Source organism: Poecilia mexicana, unplaced genomic scaffold (genome assembly GCF_051168715.1).
Source record: "Poecilia mexicana isolate PSO_F unplaced genomic scaffold, ASM5116871v1 scaffold_15, whole genome shotgun sequence".
In the NCBI taxonomy this organism is placed as follows: domain Eukaryota; kingdom Metazoa; phylum Chordata; class Actinopteri; order Cyprinodontiformes; family Poeciliidae; genus Poecilia; species Poecilia mexicana.
In genome coordinates, this window is record NW_028263384.1 from 17,169,807 (window position 1) to 17,191,970 (window position 22,164).

The 22,164-nt window shown below is 39.9% G+C and overlaps 2 protein-coding genes across 2 annotated transcripts; one reads left to right on the plus strand and one right to left on the minus strand.

Moving 5' to 3' along the window:
• Positions 1-1,963: 1,963 nt before the first annotated feature.
• On the minus strand, positions 1,964-4,829 carry nkx2-3 (NK2 homeobox 3). Its single transcript, XM_014984728.2, has 2 exons — positions 3,991-4,829; positions 1,964-3,101 (listed from the first exon to the last, which is right to left on the minus strand). Exons 1-2 carry the CDS (start codon positions 4,394-4,396, stop codon positions 2,452-2,454), a joined length of 1,056 nt encoding a protein of 351 aa, XP_014840214.2. The 5' UTR covers positions 4,397-4,829; the 3' UTR covers positions 1,964-2,451.
• An 11,797-nt stretch (positions 4,830-16,626) lies between these two features.
• Positions 16,627-21,748, plus strand: got1 (glutamic-oxaloacetic transaminase 1, soluble). The gene is made up of 9 exons (XM_014984722.2): positions 16,627-16,833; positions 18,841-19,022; positions 19,123-19,246; positions 19,522-19,634; positions 19,715-19,819; positions 19,930-20,080; positions 20,657-20,822; positions 20,930-21,072; positions 21,186-21,748. The coding sequence occupies exons 1-9, from the start codon at positions 16,725-16,727 to the stop codon at positions 21,323-21,325; spliced, it is 1,233 nt and encodes a 410-aa protein (XP_014840208.1). The 5' UTR covers positions 16,627-16,724; the 3' UTR covers positions 21,326-21,748.
• The last annotated feature ends 416 nt before the right edge of the window (positions 21,749-22,164 follow it).

Consider the following 22,164-nt stretch of genomic DNA (forward strand, 5'->3'; position numbering starts at 1 on the left):
ACTCTTGATATTATTTTATCTAACACTGGGCACAGTATCTTAGAATAGCCAATGACTGAATCAAAATGATCATCAATCAAACTGTGTGAATTTTTCATTTGCTTCACTCCAGACTTTAAAACGATAACAAAATGTAAACATACCCAGCAGAGCATTCCTCATCTGCTTTTTGTATTCTCATTAATAACCTGCCTGGGGTCTACATTTTGGTTCTAAAAAGCCATGTTTGGTTTATCTACTCCACCATTTTTTTTAAAAAACTCGACTAAACTATCTGATATGTTGTTTTCAATTATCTCTGTGTGCTACTACCACCAACTGATTTTGCTCAAGCTCTATTAGGCCAACATGCAGATTAGTTGAAAAATAATGCGAGAAGCAATACTATTAAGCTATAATGTTTAACTTGAAAATAAAACGGAAGCCGAACTGTGTTTTGCTAAGGCAGTACATATTGAGAACGGATTACATTCAGTAGAAGCAAACAGGACCACCATGACTTTTATTTTAACAAACAACAAATGGCAAAACAGAGATATTTGCTGAACTTTCCATGACAATATCAAGGACATTATTTTGAAACTAAGCATTTCTCTGATTTTGGGTCATCAACTCACAATTTGAAATGTAAACTACCCCAGAATTTCAATTTTGAATTGCTGTAGCTAACTGTCTATTTTCAGCTTAGCTTGTCCACATTTGACAAGCTAGCTGTCCGCATTTTTCTCTTCCAGTTGCAAGTTAATTTATTGTTAGCTTTTGTAAAAATGTGTCACATCAGATTCTGCACCTTTTTATTCTCCAGCATTTAAGTCACGACACTATTTACTTTTAAAGTGTATCCAGGCCACATGTGGGAAGCTAACCTTTCTGTACAGCCAGAACTCCGATCATTCATCTTCCGTATGGACGCGTTTGTTTTCCTCTCCTGGACTGTGGTTCTGTTTCCACCCCCCCACAAGGTCCTTGAGTGGTTGCCATTGGAGACCTTTCTGTTTTGGGAAACTCCGCGAGCTTACAGCTCCGCGATGAGCAGCTATCTTTGGAAGCACGCGCGATAGCGATCGCGGGCGCCTGCCTTTCAGAGCGCTGGTGGCTCAGCCCGCTGCGTCCTCAGGCATCGCCGTCCTGTCGCCAGCTCTATTTACACTAGTGACTCTGCAGCACTTAGAGCTGACACCAGGTATGTCCTAAACCGGCAGAGCAGTAGCCAGAGGAAGTGACCAGGGAGGCTATCAGAAGAGACAAACACTCTGTTTACTTTGCCATTCATCTCCATTAATAGCGTCTGAGCGTTCTGCCATGCCTTGTAGGTAAAGGTATTTGCTGAAGTCCATCTCCAGCAGAGTGGGAGTGTTTATAGTTGTGTGTGTTTGTGCTTAGGATGTGTGATGCATCAGGCTTGAATTTGCTGAAAATTTGATTTATTAAATTATTATTATTATTATTATTATTATTATTATTATTATTATTATTATTATTATTATTATTATCATCACCATCATCATCGGTAGTAGTAGTTGTAGTACCAGTAGTGGTATTTTTATTTTATTTTTTATTAGTTTTATTTTGAGCTCTGCTGGTTTACAAGCTGTGTGTGTTCCGACGATATCGGCTGTCTGGTTAATGTCCATCTCTGAATCCTGACCGGACGTAAGCTCCCTTTTAAATTTTCTCTGTTTCTGGTTCTTGTCTCAGACTTTCTCACAGGGTTAAAAATGCTTCTTTTTTTTTCTTTTTCCCTTTTTTTTTGCTTGAGAAATTGTTTGAAACTTTGAAAAATGTTGGAATAAAACTCACCGGATAACATTTTAGAGGGGACAATCTGAATAGATAGCGTGCCATTAGGCACAGAAAGAGAGAAACACTAAGTCAAATTGTGCTTTTTGTCTGCTTTGTTTCTTCACTCCGTCACCTTCGATCATTCTCATATTAATGCTTAGTCACTTGATTGCAGACTCGATCCTGTTAATCGCCAGTTTTATTGCATTTATAGACTTTCAGTATCATTCATAAAAAGAAAAATAAAACAGTATTAAACACAAGTAAAGCTGTACACGAGTAGTAAAAAAAATCCCAACATAATACTTCTTTATGAGTACGCACTAAGCGCTTGCAATGACTTGTGGTTTCGCTATGGCTCCATTGAAGCAGGCCTCTTCCTCTTCATCCAACATTTAATTGACTAACACCAGATTAAATTGTTTAAAAGCTAATTCTAATTCAGAAATGCACATATCAGTCTCTCTTATTGTTGGATCACTTTACATCCATGTTCTAACACTGCGAGTAGTCCAAAAGATCTAAAGAAATGAATCTTGAACATTATCATTTTTCATCCCAGTTTGCGGTTTATGGTTACTTCATACGCTACACCTACTTAAAGCCAACATATAGTTTGCATAATCGTGATCCTGAGTCCATTCATTAATCCATTGAAGCCTGTCCCAGCTACCATGCCCGGATGCCTTGCAGGGTTCCCTGGCAGGGTTGGATCACCGGTCCTTGAGGAGCCTGGCTTTGCGTCTGCGCGCCCAGATTTCCCAAATTCATGTTCATGAACGCATTCGGAGCGCTGTTGCTCGGTGGAAGAGCCGGCAAACTAGAATAAGTGCAAGAGTACGTGTTATTGTACACAGAGTTGTTGTAGCTGTAGGCCGGGTAGTTGTAGCTGTAAGGAGTCGGAGCTCCCACTGTGTATGGACTGTTATAGTTCTGCGATCCGGCCAGACAAGGCCTCCCGTCCCGGACCAGGACCGGTACCGCCACCCTGCGCGGCGGTGGAGGATGGTGATGATGATGGTGGTGATGGTGGTGCCCCGCGATCTCCAGCGTCTTGTCTTGTCGCTGCCTCTTACATTTGTACCTCCTGTTCTGGAACCAGATCTTGACCTGGGTGGAGGTGAGCTTCAGGGAGCTGGCCAGGTGCTCCCTCTCTGGGGCGGACAGGTAGCGCTGCTGCTTGAAGCGCCGCTCCAGCTCGAACACCTGGGCCTGGGAGAAGAGGACGCGGGGCTTCCTTCTGGTCCTCTGCTGCTTGGTGACGGGCTTCTCTGACTCTGTGTCCTCTCCACACTCGCCTCTCAGAGCACCACAGCTTTCTGTTAAAAATGAATGAATGAATAAATAAATAAATAAATAAATAAATAAATAAATAAATAAAGTTTTGTAAAGTGATTCTATGTAACCAAACTGAATTAAACTGAATTAAATCTGTGTAAGTGATTGGATTATATTGGAAAGATCTGCCTGTATTTTTTTTTTTAAATATGAATTTATCTATTTGCCCTGCAAAATGTCACAGTTTGCGCTAAATAACTGAAATGAATTAATTACGTCATCATCTAGCCTCGTTACCTAAATTTCTAAAATTAGTGTTTAGTAAAATAAAGCATCACTGATATTTAATTAAATGTATTTATTTATTGTATTGTATTTCTAAAAAACTGAAATAGGTATTAAAATAGAAAACTTAAAGTAAACATTAAAACGTTAAATTCACTTGTAGAAAAAAGTCAAACATAAAATTCAAGACCTTTGCAAATTCAAAACCTGTTCCTGTTTAGTCAGGTAAATGCGCGTATTTTTATTTTTTTTTAATGGTTGCCCGAGCTTCATATACGGTTAGAACTAGACAATACGTCGACTCAAAAGATTATAAAAGCTATCGGGCAATATTTGTCATTATGCGCAAATTCCATCAAAAATCCCGACCTTTCTTTTGTTTAATGTGCAGAACTTTAAACTAAACTATAGTATTCTTACATAAACGGTGCAAATGTAAAAGTAGATGACTATATTTTACAACAAAATCGGAGAAGACGCTCCCACTTCTCGGAGTATTTGCAGCACGTATTGTGTTCGCTTGTGCGCTTTGCAAGTTTGCAAATGTCATCGTATGCCCTATTTACTCATCTACTGTCACTATAATACAGCTCGCAATGCCAAATAGCTCATGTTATTATGACAGCCGTTCAGTTTTCCACTCACTGCCGTCGTGCTCCTCCTGTTGGCTCTGCAGGTGCGGGTCTACGGAATGAATTTGTGCCGCGTCTCCGAACACATCCGCGGCCAATCCGGACTCCGTCAGTCGGTCCTGAACGCTCAGCGCGCTGAGGTACGACATCCTCTCCTCGCTCTCCGACAGGCAGGAGCTGATGGGGCTGGGGCTGTCCCTGCCCGCCAGCATGCAGGAGGGCGGCGAATGAGAGCCGAACGGCTTGTTTGGGAAGGATCCCGGCTGTGCCAGCGCGCCGGAGAGGCGGAAGCAGGAGATCAGCTGAAGCTGCTGCTGCTGCTGCTGAGACTGTTGCTGCAGCTCCAGCTTTAGAATGTCCTTCACGGAAAAGGGCGTGGTGGACGCAGCTACAGCTGGACTGGGAATCATGATTATCATATAGGTGATTTTAAAAAAGCCCCACAAAGCCCAGAAAGTGATCCGATTTCTATCAGGCTTGCGAATAAAGAAGGTTAATAGCCCGTGCGTAAAGCTGGAAAATGGTCGCGCTCTGCTGCCTTTCCGCGGAGATCAGGGGAGGGTTGGCTGTCTTTCAGCTGTGACATGCCTCTCCACGGGCTGCGCGCCTGTGGCTGGAGGGCTCACACGGAAAAAGAGAGAGGTCGGTCCTGTTTGGCTGGCTAACATTCAGTTATCTGGAGAAAGAGCTGGGTCAGCCAAGATGCTGTCCTCTCTCTTTCAGTGACGTTCCGCAGCGGGGGAGGGACTCGAGGACCTTCTGTACTTGTTTCCCCGCGTCAGTGGGTGATTCCTAATTTATGACATTTTATTGACATCAACGATTCTTCTCGGGCTGCCATAGGTGTGAAAGGTAAGAACGTTTTACGCATCTTTTTTTCTCACACCGGTAAGCATTTATCTAATTCCTTGTTTTAATTTGGTACATAATTCACTACTTTCACAAAAGAAAAATGTTTTTTTTTTTTTTATCTTAACACCCCCTTTCCATAGCTGCTTGGGCTGTAATGCATTTTGATCAAAAATATTTTTGCTGTTTGGCCCAACAATCACCGCAGCTCTTCCCATCGTCACCTGGGTGGTTTTAAGATAAGCAATACCTTCATTTCCTGCCGCAGAAAATCATGACTGAGATGAACTATCTGCGGTCAACCAAATGCAAAACCAGGAGGACGTTTAGGATCCTAATTCAATTATGATGAGACTCCGAACATTGCAGGTTTAGTTTCTGTAAAATTTTGGCCACATGATGTTTTCCTTTTGTTTGCGCACAAAAAATAAAATACGTAATGCATTTTATATATAAAGTAAAAATAGAAAAAAAATATAAACAACTTAACTAAGATGTGTTTTTTAATGAGCTGTGAAAATAGACGGTGATTATATCTCAGTCGGGAAAAAATGTATATTTCGGCAGAGGAAAATTTATTCAATAGTAGTTTTACTTGCAGCAGAACGATTCTTTTGCTTCTTTTTCCGATTCAACTTGTCTGAATTTATGTAAGATCTTTGAGTTTTAAATGAAAATCTTGGAACTTGCCAGCTCTATGACACATTGCTTGAATTGGAACTGTTTTGGTGAGATCTTCAAAACAGATTGAAGAGCCATAGGTCACGCTTCTGTTGTTTGTGTAGTATTTTACGCATTTGTACTGACATGTCTGATTCAAGCTGATGTAAAATAAAGAGAGAGAAAGAACGTTCTAAGCGAAAAAAGATTAGTGGGTCAGATGCTTAGCATGTGGTTCATTCTTCTTCGTCCTACTTCGTAATACTTTCAAAGTGAGATGTATAAAACGTTTAAATAATTACTGCTCAGTGAGACCTTCCCGATGAATATTCAATACCATATAATTGCAGTTATTTCTTATATTTATTGTTTTTTTTTATTTATTTAAGTCTCGACCTGCTTCATCTACAACACGAATAGTAATACTCTACTAATAAATAAATAAATAAATAAATAAATAAATAAATAAATAAATAAATAAATAAATAAATATAATATAATATAATATAATATGATATGATATGATATGATATAATATAATATAATATAATATAATATGATATGATATAATATAATATAATATAATATAATATAATATAATATAATATAATATAATATAATATAATTATGCCTTAAGTCTGAGTGTGTGTGTTTATGTCTGCATGTCTCTGTGTTGCTCTGGGACTGACTGACCGACTATTTGTCCAGGGCAGCACAGAGATAAAAATCCTGCCGCAGCCTCACCAGTTTTGAGTGATGTTTTGAGTTTTGAGCTCAGAGGACGCGCAGTTCATCTATGTCTCTGTTTTGATCATTTTCTTGTGCTTTATTTATTTACATCTTGCCATTTTCCCCTTGTGTTGTTCTTTTTTTTTTCATCACTTGAGTTTTGGACTGACAGTTTCCCTAGATTATTGAATTTTCTGTATTGCAAGCCAATCTTCCGTCAGCTTTCCTGCACAGCTATTACTCATCACCTCATTTCCCTCTGCCTGATTTCTCCCTCAGCTGTGCGCTATTCCCTCCTGATTAACTCTGCTGGTTCTTTTTGTCTTTTTCGCCTCTGCTCCTCCATGAAACTCCATGAAATTGCCCTTTTTCCCCCCTGCGGTTCCGTTATCCTGTTTTCCTTTACCGCCAGTTTTTTTTTTTCTTTTTTTCCCTGCGTTTTAAATTACATATCATGATCATGCCGAGTTCATGTCTGCAGTTTAGGCCTGCAATAAACTTACAATGCTAACACATTTGTTGCCTTTGTTTATTTCCCTGTTAGTATTAGTTTTGTTATTTTTCACATTACGCCATGCATTCGCAATACTTATAGTTTCGAAATAGAAATATCTATAGAAATATATCTATTTCTATTTCTACAATTGATAATAATAATAATAATAATAATAATAATAATAATAATAATAATAATAATAATAATAATAAAGGTGAGAGTATTCTTGTTTTTCTGAAAAAGGCCTTGTGTGGTGAAACAAGACACCACTCTATCTGTGGCCAAGTGCAGGCGCCAGGGTCTGAGGGCCTTAAACTGTGTGGAAAGAAAAGAAGGGAATGTCCACATAATCTCATCCGCTCCCCATCAGCAGGGCGTTGTTTAGATTAGAGCACGGTCTTCTCTTCTCTTCTCTTCTCTTCGAGAATTTGAAACGGGCTATTTACAAAAGGGAACGATAAGCAGAGACCATTGAAATGTTCTCCATTGAAATGCGCTCCTGCGGTTGTGCCTTTGGATTGTGACGGTAACACAGCATCTCTTGTAGATCCAACGTTTATGTTTGCGTGAAATGAACGAAATTGTAAATAGACAAGACAAATAACCGATATTATGGCTATTCATTCTGAGCTCTTCGCGTGCTTTTACGCGGTGTCTCGAATAAGGTCGTAAACATAGCTTGGAGGTTGAAAAGTCACTCATTCTTACGCTAATAGCTCACTCAGCTTTCAGCCTTAAACGCCTATGCGCGCGGCCTCTCCACTGACCATCATCATCATCATCATCATCATCATCATCGCCAGCGGTCTTCGCGTGCCACCGGCAGCCCAAAAGTGGCCAAGCACAGGCGCGTGTTTACGGAGCGGAAGAGTCTGTTTCCTGCCTGTAACAAAACCCAGACTCTCAGAGAGTGTCAAGGAGCTTCTTGGTGCTGAGTGCGTCTCCCCCAATACATCATCTTCATCCCAGAATCAGCGCGATAAGGCGGGTAAGGTTAGACCCGCAGCAAAGGTCACCCACCACAATACAAAGGTGTGAGAATAACAACCTCCACGAGAAATTAAAACGACCATTTTTTTCAAAAAACGGTCGCGTTTTCTGTTAGGATTTTCGTCTTCTAAGAAGTTGCGCTGCAAGGTATTGATGAACGTGTCTATTCTTGCCTCCCCTTATCTCTGGAGACCTAAAAGCTCTTTTGCCTTAGAGTGGCAGGTGGATAGTCATACCAGTACAGGGCCAGAAACCAATCCTCTGGGAGATGTAGAGTCCCTCTTTCAAGACAGAAAACCCCTGAGCTGAGAATGCAAGTGAGAAGATGACTTCAAAGTGATTGCAATGAGGTCTCTGCTTATGGTTTGCAGCGACAGACTTTATACAGTGCTTTGCATGTAAACCACTTTAAAAAAAAGTTTAATAATTTTAGAATCACAAACTTTATTGTGAAGCGTAAGAAACCTCCCCAGTAATTCTTGCATTTGCCTGAGTCCAGCCGAAACCCTTTTGAAAACAGTTCGACCTCTGTCCTCAGAGATGGATAGTTTCTGTTGTCATTTTCCCATTCTTAAAAATATTGTTAATCAAATCTTGATTACTTTGACTTGGCCATTCTCAAACCTAAATGAGCTGTGATCTAAACCACTGATGAAAAATGCCAGTCCTCAGCTGGTTTTTGCTCCACAACTTTTAAATGTGTGTGCTTTATACACGTGGAAACTTGGTGATTGGTGGGTCTCTGTAAAATTTGTGGAATGAGAATGCAATCTGGACATTTGATTGTGGTGTTAGACAGGGGTGAGGCATCTTACAGTTGTAGGGCTCTGTCCACCCAGGACCACAGTTTTACCTTGCTGGTCATCCCGTTGTAGCTCTGGCTGTATAGGATCACAATGTCCAACCATGGGGTTGATGAGCTTAAGGTGATGTTCAGCTTAACCTTTTCCTTCTCATGCAACATTTTTGCTGTAGGCCAAAAAGTTTGATTCATTTAATTATCTTCTAGTCTCATCTGACTAGATTACCTTCTTCCTCCTGTTTATGTCCCTGACTTTAGCAAATCTGACATGTTTCATCTCACCATTCTTTTATAAAGACTAGATTTGTTGGGTGAACCACTAGTAGCAGTCCTGTCAACAGATTATCCCACCTAAGTTGCCGATCTCTACACCTGCTACAAAGTTAATATGGGCCTCCTTTATTACTTCTCCTCATTACTTATTTTGCCTCTCTTGGTGGTCACATCGAACTTTCCTTTAAACTACTTGACAACTTCATCCATCCGTTATCATGGTGCTGTGTGATTATGAAGATAGATTATTTTCAGAATCATGAAAATATGATTCTGTTTTCATTCCTGACTGATTTAATTTCCTGATTTGACTATCCCGCAGGCTGTGAAAGATCCTTTTCAGCTTCTTGAATAAGAAAAGCATCGTCATGCCCTTGAAAATAACTATAGAGGCAAAACTTCATACATTAAAATGGCTGATTGACATTGAACTTTCCTTTTTCCTTTTTTTTTTCATGGTCATCAGTAAATATGGCAAAAGACCAAAGTGTTGTGTATCAGCAAAGTCTCAGTTCTTTTAGGTCCCGGAAGTTGAGTCTTATCAGCAGGCCATGTGACGGTGTCAGTAGCCAGAACCCAGGCTTGCTCCATTGTGCCTCTGCCTGGACCCAAGTGACGGATGATAGCGTCTTCTCTCTGGAGGAAATGAGGAGGCCAGAGGCGAGCCCAGAGCGAGATTTGAATTTTAGCTCAATCTTGTTCTCACCCACTTATCAGCTATGAAAGTGCCTAATATATTCCCCATTAGGGCCTTGCTCACAGGTTGGAGCAGTCCCTCAGGGCTCATTGTGATAACCGTGTTGGGGGAAAAAAGAGACACTAATTAGGCAGTTTACTTGAAAGACTGTGAGAGAGTGAACTGAACCCGTGCTCTGTGTAACTCCGAGACCCTGAAAGGAGGAAGTGAGGTCAGGACCGTCTGGGTCCCTTGCCCTTTGCCCTCCCAGGGGTACCATAAATTAGGCTGCTGTAATTCTCTCCCAGACGGCCTCGCCCCAGCAGGTGTGTGTTTGTATATATGAGCATTAAGGGCGGGTTGTTAGGGCTGTAATATCTGTGATATACGGTGGTGAGACTTTGTTTTAGGAGGAAACTCCCAACCAAAATAACTCCATCCTCTGTTGCTGCTATTCCAAAGCCCTGTTGATAAAGATAGGCTGGGAGAAATTATTGGTACATTGTGAGTAAGTTCAAATACTGTATTGATTTTGCAGATTCAGGTCAATCATCACTGTATTAAGGTTTAGAAAGTAGAGTTGTAGAACCTCTGAAATTTTAAGATTAAATAGGTGGTGCCTAAGATAAGGCTACTACACTTTTTATCGCTGACCAGGAAGACAAATTCAGCTGTTTAGATATAGTTATCTGATAAAAAGTCATAGTGTGAAAACTAAATGCCTTTTCAGTCATTCACAAATTCACACACTGATCATATTGAGCTACATTATAGCCACAGCTGCCTGGGGTAGCCTGACAAAAGCAAGGCTGCTGTATAATTGGCACCAACAGGTTCTCTGACAACGACCAGAAAGCACGGTGGGTGAAGTGTTTTGCCCAAGGACACAACGCCTTAGGCCCACAGAGCAGGGATTCGAACCGGTTACAGGATGAACTCCTGTCCGTCACCCCTCCAAATATTAACGTGATTCTGTTGAGAGGCTTTGATCACCACATTTATTAAACAGCTGAGTGCAGACTTGCAACTGGAGCTGCTTTGTGTTACTTTTCAACCTCTGAATAGTTTGACAGTGTGGGAAAAAAAAAAAGATCTTTTGTGAGACATCCTCATCTCATTCTGAGAATAGCAGATTTACATTGAACGTTCCTTTTTTCCTTTATTTCCAATTACTTTTTCCAATTATCCTGTTACTTTAGTCCATCTGGATTTACTAAATAACGACACCAAGAGAGCTGTCCACTGCAGGCAAGACCCATCTGCCTATATCATTTTAACAAAACCCCACTTTAAAAGTCCCATACTCCCCATTGAAGAGTCAGAAGATTTTTTAAAGACTTTATTCTTCTGAGTTGATTTATATAAAAACAATTAAAAAAAACTTACAGAAACCACAAGACAGATTACAGATCATAACTTGACTGAAAATTTTTGGTATGTTTCCATTATCAGCACAAGATCTTAGGGGAAAGAAAATCTTGTCCAGATCTGGATGGGAACAAATGCATGGTTTAAGCTTCTCAAAACAAGGCCATGCTGTATGTTTCTTGTCATACGAGCTAAAAGTGGTAGAACAAGATAAAACAGTGGCTGCCACTTTTTTTTTTTAGCAACACAGAGCAAATTTTTCTTGCAGAATTGCTTCGGTTCATGAGTAATTGAAAGAAAAAGAAAAAACACATTCAAAATACTTAAACCCTGTGGTAAATACATAGATATTTCTTTCAAAGTATTCTGTGTTTTTTCAGTGTGTGACATCTAGATTTATGAGTTCCTCTGGTTCAACAATCCAGAAACAAATAAATGGATTGGACACAAATGTGGTGTGGCGATTATGGAGGACTCAAATGCTAACAAAGGGGGGCAAAAAGTGAGACAAAAATAAAGGTGTATAGTAATAGAAGTTAATTCATGGTCTAAAGTTCAAGGTCCACAAATACGACAAGGCATGAATAGAGATGGTTAAACTAAATTAATCCTAAAACAAACATGGGAGCAGTATAATCCAGAATCCTGCAAAGACGAGCCGTGGATGACAGATGAACCAGCAAATAAGAACCACACAAAAGAAAGAAAAAAATTCTTAAAAGCCTTCTGGAGATCTTGATAAAGTGGTCTGAAAGGCAAAACAAAATCAATTCATATTCATATTTGTGCAACTAAAGCTTCAAAACTAAATTTACATACCTGGTATTATCTAACCCCATTTTTTTTATGTCCGAGTCTTTTAAGATAAAGTCTTTCGTGGCACAATCATGATGTCAGGTGTCAATAACATATTAATCATGTCATCGTTTATTTCTTGTTTATGTTTTCACGTGCAATTCTAGCACGAAATGGGTGCCGTTAGTTCAACTACTGAACGTGAAGGCTATTCGAAAGAGACTGCACATCAAGAGTTTGTGTATAAATATGCCAAAACCTAAGGTTGAAAATATACAGTTAAATAACTGATTCATTTTTTCTTTATTTTAGAATTTTGTGTATGTGTTTTTCCATCAGCTTCAATAGTTTTCTGAGCTTCTGCCATCATACCCACAATAACAATGTTCAAGGTGATCTGGTGTTTGGATGGATATAATTCCCTGTCCTTGACTTCTGACCTTTGTATACAGCAGGGAGTGATATTATCTGTCTCTTAAGTGTTGATGTGCATCAACACTTAAGAGTTGGGGTAATTAAACAAAAAATAACCCCATTCACAACTTTTGCATCTCCAAAAACACTGGAAAAAAACAACATTCAAGGTAAACATTCAGACACAAAATGTCCACTTCCCGTCTTTGTGCCTCAGCCTGCATATTTGTATGAAACTGGGTTGCAGCAGTCAGCCAAAAGACAACATCAATCAGTCCGAGTAGCACAATGTAGGCCTTCTGTGTTGACGTCCCTCTCAGTCTCATAACTTGAAGGCCACATCAAAGCGTTCAATGACAAAGTCAATTAGGAGACTATTGTTAACATTCCTCTGAACAAACTCTAATGTCATATGATCACATTACTGTGATTTTCAACTTATTTTTGCAGTTTGCTTAATTTTACTAATATCAACTGTTGCAGTCATACATCAGTCTTTAATCACTAAAGTCCAAAAAGGTCTAAATTCTGGCATATTTTTTATACTTTGAGGTGAATATTCTTATTGTTTTTGTCATAGACTTTTCTTTTAACATACATTCACTAATAAATGTGAATGTGAGGGCACATGAAAAAAAACAAAAAACAAAAGAGCGATGCTGTGCCATGACATTAAACGAAGCAAATGAACGACACAAAGGTATTTACACGCAAAAGTCAAACAGACATTATGCACTCATGCAGTAGCTGGCATGCTGCCATACACACAGATGACTGATGTTGCTAGCTCCATGCAGGCTCCATCAGTCGGTGGGCGATGCAGGGAGGTCCTCTGCTCCTCTGTTGTTGCTGTGTCTGGTCCCTTGTTAGAGAATTGATGACACTGTCTTTGAAAACAAACAAGGCGGGAAGCTAAAAAGGTGGTCACTCACCACAGTTCTGTGACCCAGAGACACAGGGGCCGCAGCAACATGTGAGCAGCATGAAACCCCCCCGCCCACCCCCACCCCTCCAGCTAACCCCTCATACCCAGGAATGCGCAGCGCTGTGTGAGCACACGCTCTTGTTTGTGTTTCGGTGACACCACAGCTGGAATGTGAGTGTCTTGTGCCTGAATGTTTGCCTTTGTGCGTTTTTTTTAGTGTCGTACTCCATCATTGCAACAGTGACTTAAAACCCCAAAACCCTATTGGTTTTTCTTCTTTCTTTTCACTAGTATTCTTGTTTTCCTCTGTGGCGCAGAGGTGAATGTTGAACGGAGGGCGCCTGCGAGTGTTTGACTGAGTGACTCAGTGATTTGGATTTGAAAGACTCTCTCCCCGTGGGCACTGTCATGCCACGGGGATACTCCTGTCACTCCCTGCTCCGGCTCACACTTCACATCACAGCTCAGCCCGTGGCCCTGAGGCCTCCTGAGAGCGTGCACAGCAGACCCCGCTGCTAGCCCCTAAGCCTTGTTCTGGAAGCTCAAATCCCATAATTGCAGGGTTGACAGCGATAGCTAACATAGAAGACACCCTCACCTGGTTGTAAAGAATGAAAACATCTACTGTTAGTGTGCAGCTAAGAGATGAGTGTGGGGGCGGGGGCGGCTGTGCGGAAAGTGAGTCGGCTACTATTTAAGGATAAAAAGAGAGAGAAAATAGTGACTGTGGTGTTTGGCAACCAGTACTGGGATTATTTGCACATCTTTTGTTAGTGTGCTTTGCAACGGGTTTGTAAGGCTTAAATCACTTTAGTGGTTTTGATGACATGAAAGCGACATTAATATAAAAAAAATAATAATAATTACAATATATAAATAAATAAATAAATAAATAAATAAATAAATAAATAATAATAATAATAATAATAATAATAATAATAATAATAATAATAATAATAATAATAATAATAATAATAATTTTCAGAAAAACCACTGAACTTAAAATAAAATTCTGAGAATTTAAAAATGTCACAGAGGACTTTCTGCTTTTTAGATCGTTCATCGCATTTTAATATCAACATGAGTAAATATAGAACCTAGTTTTTAAATGACATTTGAAAAATAAATCTTTTCCGAATCTTACGTGAAGAAGTAGTTACTCTCTAAATATAATAACTACTTCTGTCACCATCATGTGTTTGTGTTAACGGTCTGGCAATTTCTTCTTCTCGGGAATAGTTTTAATTCATTCACAGCTGAAGACTAAAGATACATTTAGGATCATATCACTGAATCTCAATCAGATTTAAGTTTTGGGTTTGACTTATTCCCCCCCAAAATTGTCATTTTGTTTTCTTCTAGCCATTTACAAGTGTCTTTGCTGCATAACCAAAGCATGTTTCAACCGGAGGTGACTCGCTCCCTCAAGATGCCATAACAGGGAGCAGAATTCATAAACCATAAAATATTAGCACTATTAGGTTCAAGTTCAGATGATTGGCACGCAGGGATTCATTCCGTTCACACGCATAATGATAAGAGATGTGCTTTAAAAATTTAAGCTTTGCTTTCAAAGTTAGGGGTCATGCTCCTCCTTGTCAGTCGTTTGGTTAACTCCTTTTGCAAATTCCCAGAGGGCTGAAAATGAAGAATATGCACGATCTGATTTTCCTGAAACATCTTATTCACATTAATCGTTTCTTCGCTGATTAGGTGTCCCTTCTGTCATATCTGATCTGGCCTAATGGTGCTTTCACATGGATAATGTGGGAACAAGATGTGTTCTCCGTCTGTCTGAACTGTGCTGCAACACCATTCTGTTCAGCTGACCTGTGGGCAAGTCTCCAAATTACACAATTAAATCACATTATATAATGGAACTGTATGCGGGTGCAACCTGATATGTCTGATAAAACAAAATGAAACTAAAATTACGCCTTGCACCCTTTCATTCACTCTGACTCAGTCTGTTCTCCTTGTTTTTATTTCATCTTTTCCGCTGGTTTTGAGTCTGGGTGTTGTCCTGATGAGTAAGAAGTCAAGTATTTACGTTTGCGAAAAGTATGTTTGTCGCAATTTTGATGCAATGTTGCTTAATTGCTGTGCGAAAATCACCATGGTTCATTGAGAGCTGGTTAAAAAAAAAGTTCAGCATTGAAATCCTGATATGATTTCATTCCATCTGTTTTCTTTCTTTCCATCTAGGGCTTTAAAATACTTCTGCTTCTACTAAATCCAAAAATTAAAACCCGCTGAGCTAAAAGAAAGAGTACAGTAATAAATTAAAGATTTAAATCAAAAGGATGATATTCTGTTTAACATTTTCTGGTTTCACCTACAGTGCGTTCAGTATTATTATTAAACCATGTTTTCTGCGATGTCTTCATCGTAATAATGTGTTTGTTTGCTCATTATTAGAGTACATACTTCCATAGAAATATCTGCATAGGTTCTTTTGTTTTAAAGACACATATTTGAAACTGATTTCTCTCCATCTAACTGGCTGGACTGACCTTCATTTATCAGCCACTTCAGCTCCTGCAGACAGCTGTGGGGAGAAAACAGGAGAGCCAGTTTGTTTACATCATATCTCAGCCAAGGCCCTCAGGACAAAACGGATGAGGATACTTGCACACTGAAACAGAATTATATGCAGTTGCTCAATCGCCATACAGCCAGACCATGCGACTATCTGCATTTGTTCAGCTTGGGAAGTACCTGACATTTATGATGGGGTGTCTGGTCTCTCCTTCTGAAAAACACTAAGCCGTCTCATATAACCTTTGCCCCTCAAGATCAGTTATTTTGTCTAAAACATTGAAATAACTGTGCAGGACTTCAAGGTCTTAATAAAGTGTTTATATCCTTTGAACATTTTCATATTTTGTCACATGGTGTCTCAGTTTATTACTGTGAAAACTTCAGAAACTTCATTGTATGTTAGTGGGATCTTATCTAATAGATAAACAAAATGTTCTGCATATATGCAGCAGAAGGAAAAGTACAGATTGCCTTTTTTTTTTAAAGAAAAAACTTTTATAAAAGAGCCAAGAGTGCATTTTTATTTCCCAAACAATTTTTCTCTGCTACTCATAAATAATATGCATATAGCATAGCTATTTGTTCTGTACTCAACAAATCTGAAGTTTGAGAGCGAAAAGAAAAAAAGTTTTATTGACAGAAAGTCAGAAGAAGTTCCATTTGGATGGTATGTTTTACTGCGTGTTGAACACATTTAGAAAAGCTGCTTGGCTCAGATGAAAACAAAATGTAAGTTTTTATACGCAAAATGGTACATAAAGGAGAAGTCCTTTATTCTAAAATTCCATTAGAATTTTATGCAATAGAGGCTTGTGATTGTGACCACCACTCAAGGAGTGTGAATACCTTTTGGTAGGCATTCCAACTGACTTCATTATTTACTGCAATTCCGTTTTAATGTCCCGAAACAAAGTCCACGAGGTTCTACCACCACCTTGTGGTACTAAATTTTATTGCAATGACAACCTGAACCACAAAGATTTGTATTCAGATTTGTCAGTCATGACTCGGAGGCGTTCATTGGTTAACAAATAGGTGTTTCTTTTTCGAACTTTGACCTGGCAAAAACCACTGACGACATGTTCACGGCGAAGTCCCATTGGTTAATCCACTCACACCCACTGTGACGCCACTGAAAGCCGAGTGGAAGGTGAGAGTCTTCTTACATCCAGTTAGCTTGCTGCTCAGGTGACAACTCCCTGCCGCTACAGCCGTCTTTAAAAGAAGACATGTCGGTGTTTTGTGACGTGCAGCAAGCAGCCCCCGTTGCTGTCTTTAAACTTACGCAGGACTTCAATAACGACCAGTTTCCAAATAAGGTGAACCTCGGAGTGGGAGGTAAGATGCGCGCTGTAAAGCGTTAACCATGGTAACCGTGCAGGGGCATCTGCAGCTGCTGCATGGCGCAATGATGAGGCGTTACACTGAATTCTGAGACCTAAAATTATGTCCAGGGACGTCGTCTCTAAGTGAGGAAGGGCATAACATTAATTTTATTATTATTTTTTAATGTTATTTAAATTTAACGCAGCTCTTACAATGACAGTCAGAGTGCATTTTAACTGCTATGAGTTTTATAATATCTTGATAGAAAAAAATAAATAAAATGCGATTTGAAGCGTCTACGAATGTCTTGCAATATCAGATCAGCAATAATAAACCCAAAAGGGGGTGGCGTATGATTAATCAGACCCATTGTGTTCAAGCAGCCTATTTAGGGAATCATAATTCTCCCTTCCCCTTTTATTTTTATTTCTACAGCTTTCGCTACCTTATTCTGGCGTTCTATGAAGTCACCTCTGTTCTCTGACAGAGTCGATTGGATTATTGCGACGTCATCAAGAACGCTCCACTTGTAGGGGTTTAAATATGATGTCTTCTCTTTTAAAACAAAAAAGATCAAACGCCCCCAGTCCCCACTACAAGTGTTTCCCGCGTTGGTATTGAAAGAGTAAATTCCTCCTTCAAATGAGTAGTGTGAGAAACATTGTGTGGCTTTGTCATGGCAGGACAAGGCCAGCCTAGTCCCATGATTAGTACCGGAGGCTGAGGTCATGTAATCCCCATCCCGTGCAAGACGCACAATGCTACAGATGGCCAAAAGCTACTGCGCAGCTGGTAAATGTAGGGCACACAGTGTCTGGTGCCACATGCAAGGGGAGTTATTTACAGAGCTGAAGAAAGTAGTCCACTAAAGTCAAAACAAAATTGAAAAAAATAAATAAATAAATTGGTAGCTTTTATTTACTTATTTTATTATCAAGTCATTGTATAAAACGAGAAAAAAAAAACTGTCAACATGGTGGAGTTGGTGTAAGCTGATGATCTCTGTTCCTGGGATAAAGAGGTTATTACATGTTGCGCTCCTTATCAGGTGTTTGCTTATACTTTACCTGGCAAAAACACACGAGAGATGATGAAAGTGCGCACATGTGAGGTGCGTCTTGGAACAGTTATGGGCTGGGATCACCTTTGTTCTGCTGTTCGGGACAGCATGCATGAAGCTGTTCACTTTTTGTTTACTTGCTCTAACCAAAATCATTCATTTCTTTATGCTGAATTCCAATGAACCCGTGAAAACAGTGATATGTTAATTTAAAGTAATGTCACTAGATATGTGTGGATGTTGCTTAGTCTGGTTGGAGCAATGCGGATTTATTTCTTACAGCCATAAAGTCCCCACGAGAAAATACTCTTTTTCCAAGCTTTTACATAAAAACTCAACAAACTAATTGGTCAACTCTGAATGTAGGTTTTTGTTTTTCATTGGACAAGTCGTGTAAATTGTAACTTTACTAGAAGCCCGATGAGTTTAAATTCACATTCTACATTATGTGAAATATTTTGTCAGGAAATATAATTATGTTCCTGTTACCTGCGTGGCTTTAATCACCTTTTGCTGAGATAAAGAACCCAAACAAAACAAATACGTAAAATGAATCTAATGGAACACAGAAATTGTAAGCATTTCCCTGTCTATTCTTGTTTATTTTGAATTGTTTTTGGTGTGGGGTAGAGGAGAATTACATAAGAGATTTTTTATTTTTTTTTATTTCTTTAACAGCGGTAGCCGTTTTGATTGTAACAGAAAATTAACACATTTTATCTATTAATGCTCAAAGCATGTAGTCGTAACTTCTGTTAGATTCGTCACTAAGCTTAAAAAGAATGTATCAAGTTGGCTACACAATGTTGTTTGATGATGGGATGGTGGAAATTTTAAGTTTCCATGCATTTAATATCAAAAAAAAAATATTTGGCCTACTCGTCAGTCATTTGGGGGACATGCTCAGATTATATTCTAAGGTCATCTGAAATAATGACAAATGTCTCGGTGTCCCGAAGCGTACAGGACCGATGAAGGCAAGCCGTGGGTTTTACCGGTGGTGAAAAAGGTGGAGAAGCTTATCGTTCACGACGACAGGCTAAACCACGAGTACCTGCCCATCCTGGGCCTCCCTGAGTTCAGATCCTCCTCCTCCAAGATTGTACTGGGAGACGACAGCCCTGCCATTCGGGAGGACAGGGTTTGTGTTGTAGAAATTTGTGTGGGGATTTATTTTTATTTTTTTTTCAGTTTTCAATCTTTTCACATGTGGTTTGACGGTCTCCTGCTGTTTCGCTCAGGTGGGCGGTGTCCAGTGTCTTGGTGGTACCGGTGCATTGAAGATCGGTGCAGAGTTCCTGAGGCGATTCTACAATGGGAGCAACAACACTAAAACACCCGTCTACGTGTCCGCACCTACTTGGGGTATGTCCGCACATGCTGACATATGAACAATAAAGGATCTCACGTTAAAATAAGAACTGAAGCTGCTTGATCTGGAGACAAGCCCCTCATTTGCAGAGTTTGATTGGCTTGCAGATCTGTGCTCTGAGAATTACTAATGTCCTACTGCTATCGCCTCTTATCAGTGGTCTGTTGCTAGTGAGTAACACCAATAAACCAATCTTCTTTTATCTACAGGAAGCTTTGGCAGTAAAAAAAACTTGTGGTGTAAAACCTGTCCTCACTGTTTGTTCCAGAAAATCACAACGCCGTGTTCAGCAGTGCTGGTTTTGAGGACGTGCGCCCATACAAATACTGGGACGCAGAGAAGAGAGGTCTCGATTTGTCAGGTTTTCTCAGGGACTTGGAGGCAAGCACTTAAATATTACTAAACTTAGATTCAGAGTTGTTACGTTTAATATGAGTTTGCATTGCTGTCTTTCCCTGCAGAGTTGTCCAGAGCGCTCCATCTTTGTCCTACATGCTTGTGCCCATAATCCCACTGGAACGGACCCCTCGCAGGAGCAATGGAAGCAGATAGCTGAAGTCATGATGGTATAATGCTTTAGAAATACACATCATCAGTGCATTGTTTATTTAGTACCGCTCAGTGATCTGTCATTTTTCACATTTTACTGGGTAATAATTTGCGTTTTTCTTCGCAGAGGCGAAAACTGTTTGCGTTCTTTGACTCGGCCTATCAGGGATTTGCCTCGGGTAACCTTGACAAAGACGCTTGGGCTGTCCGCTACTTTGTCTCCATGGGCATTGAAATGTTCTGTGCTCAGTCTTTCTCAAAGAACTTCGGACTCTACAGTAGGTAACCAGTCAGTACACGGAGAAAGGTCACACGACGTAAGAACAGTAGTCGTAAAACAAATCTCATGTCCTATTTGAAAAGTGAATTGCAATGCTTTACAAAGGCGTTCATTCTTTTCCACATTTTGTCACACAGACATGTCACATTTCTTTTGGGATTTTAAGATTGATAGAAGTTGTGCATGATTGTGAAGTGAAAGGAAAAGTCTCCCATGAACTCCATGTTTTACACATGATGTTTTTGCATGTGGGTCAAAATGTTAAATTTTCTTCTCATCTGACCAGAAAACCTTCTTCCTCATGTATCCTGTCTCATTCACAGCTTATGTCAAACTGTAAACACGACTCCTTGCGGCCTTCCTTCAACAAAATTGTATTTTTTTCCCCATTTTACCATAAAGGCCAGATTAAAGTGTATGAGAACTTTGGCATTCCAAAGTATTGTCTTCCAAAAACCAAATCGCACCTTTCTGAAAGGCAATTGCATTAAGTTATGGGAAATATATCACAGTGATGCAACACTAAACCAAAACCTGTTCTTCTTTTTCAATGCTACTTCTGCTTACCTGTCAGATGAGCGTGTGGGTAACCTGACAATCGTGACACGGGATGCAGATAACCTGAAGAGAGTTCTCTCCCAGATGGAGAAGATTGTCAGGACCACCTGGTCCAACCCACCGTCTCAGGGTGCTCGCATTGTCGCAATCACGCTTAACTCACCGGAGCTGTTTTCTGAGTGGTCAGTGGAAAAATCTCCTCACAGAATCACTTTGCAAGGCATTTCACTTCAATAGCCAACTAAGTTAATGTTTGATTTTGGACTCTCCATGTTTTTTAACCATTCAGGAAGGACAACGTGAAGACAATGGCTGACAGAGTCTTACTGATGAGGGCTCAGCTTAAAGCCAAGCTCCAGTCTCTGGGAACTCCAGGGACCTGGGACCACATCACAGACCAGATCGGCATGTTCAGCTTCACAGGCCTCAACTGTGAGTTCAAGAACGTGCTTTCGACACTAAGAGCAAAAGGCGAATGTACAGAAGCCTAAGAGGAAAACTATAAACTTCTAATTTTCCTGCTTCTTTGCTTTTATCTTCTGCAGCTAAACAAGTAGAATACATGGTGAAGGAGAAGCACGTCTATTTAATGGCCAGTGGTCGCATCAACATGTGTGGTTTGACCAGCAAGAACATCGACTATGTGGCGGAGTCCATCCATGAGGCTGTTACTACGGTGCAGTAGGATCCTCTCGCAGCTCTCGGCACTTCCAGAGATGGTGGTTCTCCCACAGATGTTTTGTTATCTGTAACAAAATGAGAATTTTGTTTCTGAATTTTAATTTACTGTGTTAAAACAAGTTAAGCAACTCCTGAATAGGGATGCTTCTGTGCAGGTAGTTTTTGTCCTTTCGTACAACGGACATGTTGTTATAAATCACGTTCTTTGTTTTGTTCCACGTGTTAATTTTGTTGTTTGTCTTTGTGTCATCGGAAAAGCTTGTCTGTGTTTTACCACAATTTCTCGAGCTTCCTTCTTCTCCACGTGTAAAAAAGGGAAAATTGTAGCTGGATGAAACTTCAACTATTGTTCTCAGGAATGCATTTCACTTTTAACTATGTAATTTATTAATACCCTGTGGAATTATAACTATTTTCTTGTTTAAAACCTGTGTGTGTGTGTCGTATTTCTTACCAGTTCCAGTCAGCACAAGCAGCATCGATCAGTCCTGACGGGTGTCGCAACTACAGGGAAATGTGTGCTCAGTCCTACAGGCTGTCTTGATATTTCCGATCCTGTCAGGTTCCTGCCTGTTATTGTTGACCCTCCGACTAGCTCTTGTGCAAGAGTTGCTGCTCAAAAAAAATACTAATGATCAACCAGCCTGCTATCACATCTCTATGTACAGAACACTTGCAAACAGACTGATAAGCAATTTAATTGAGGCTGAAAGAGTTGATTGGAACCTGGTTATTTCCAATAAAGACTTATGAGTATTATGTTTGTATTGTTTCTAAATCAGTTGACGAGGGTTATCTTTACAACCTCTCTGCACATCGTGTTAAAAATAGTGCAACGTTTGC

Excerpts from the sequence above, each read along its gene's own strand:
- nkx2-3 (XM_014984728.2), bottom strand. The coding sequence starts at position 4,396 with ATGATAATCATGATTCCCAGTCCAGCTGTAGCTGCGTCCACCACGCCC. Across the intron at positions 3,102-3,990 it reads ACAGGAGGAGCACGACGGCA|AAAGCTGTGGTGCTCTGAGA; the intron begins GTGAGTGGAAAA and ends CATTTTTAACAG.
- got1 (XM_014984722.2), top strand. The coding sequence starts at position 16,725 with ATGTCGGTGTTTTGTGACGTGCAGCAAGCAGCCCCCGTTGCTGTCTTT. Across the intron at positions 19,247-19,521 it reads CGTGTCCGCACCTACTTGGG|AAAATCACAACGCCGTGTTC; the intron begins GTATGTCCGCAC and ends TGTTTGTTCCAG. Across the intron at positions 20,823-20,929 it reads CCGGAGCTGTTTTCTGAGTG|GAAGGACAACGTGAAGACAA; the intron begins GTCAGTGGAAAA and ends TTAACCATTCAG.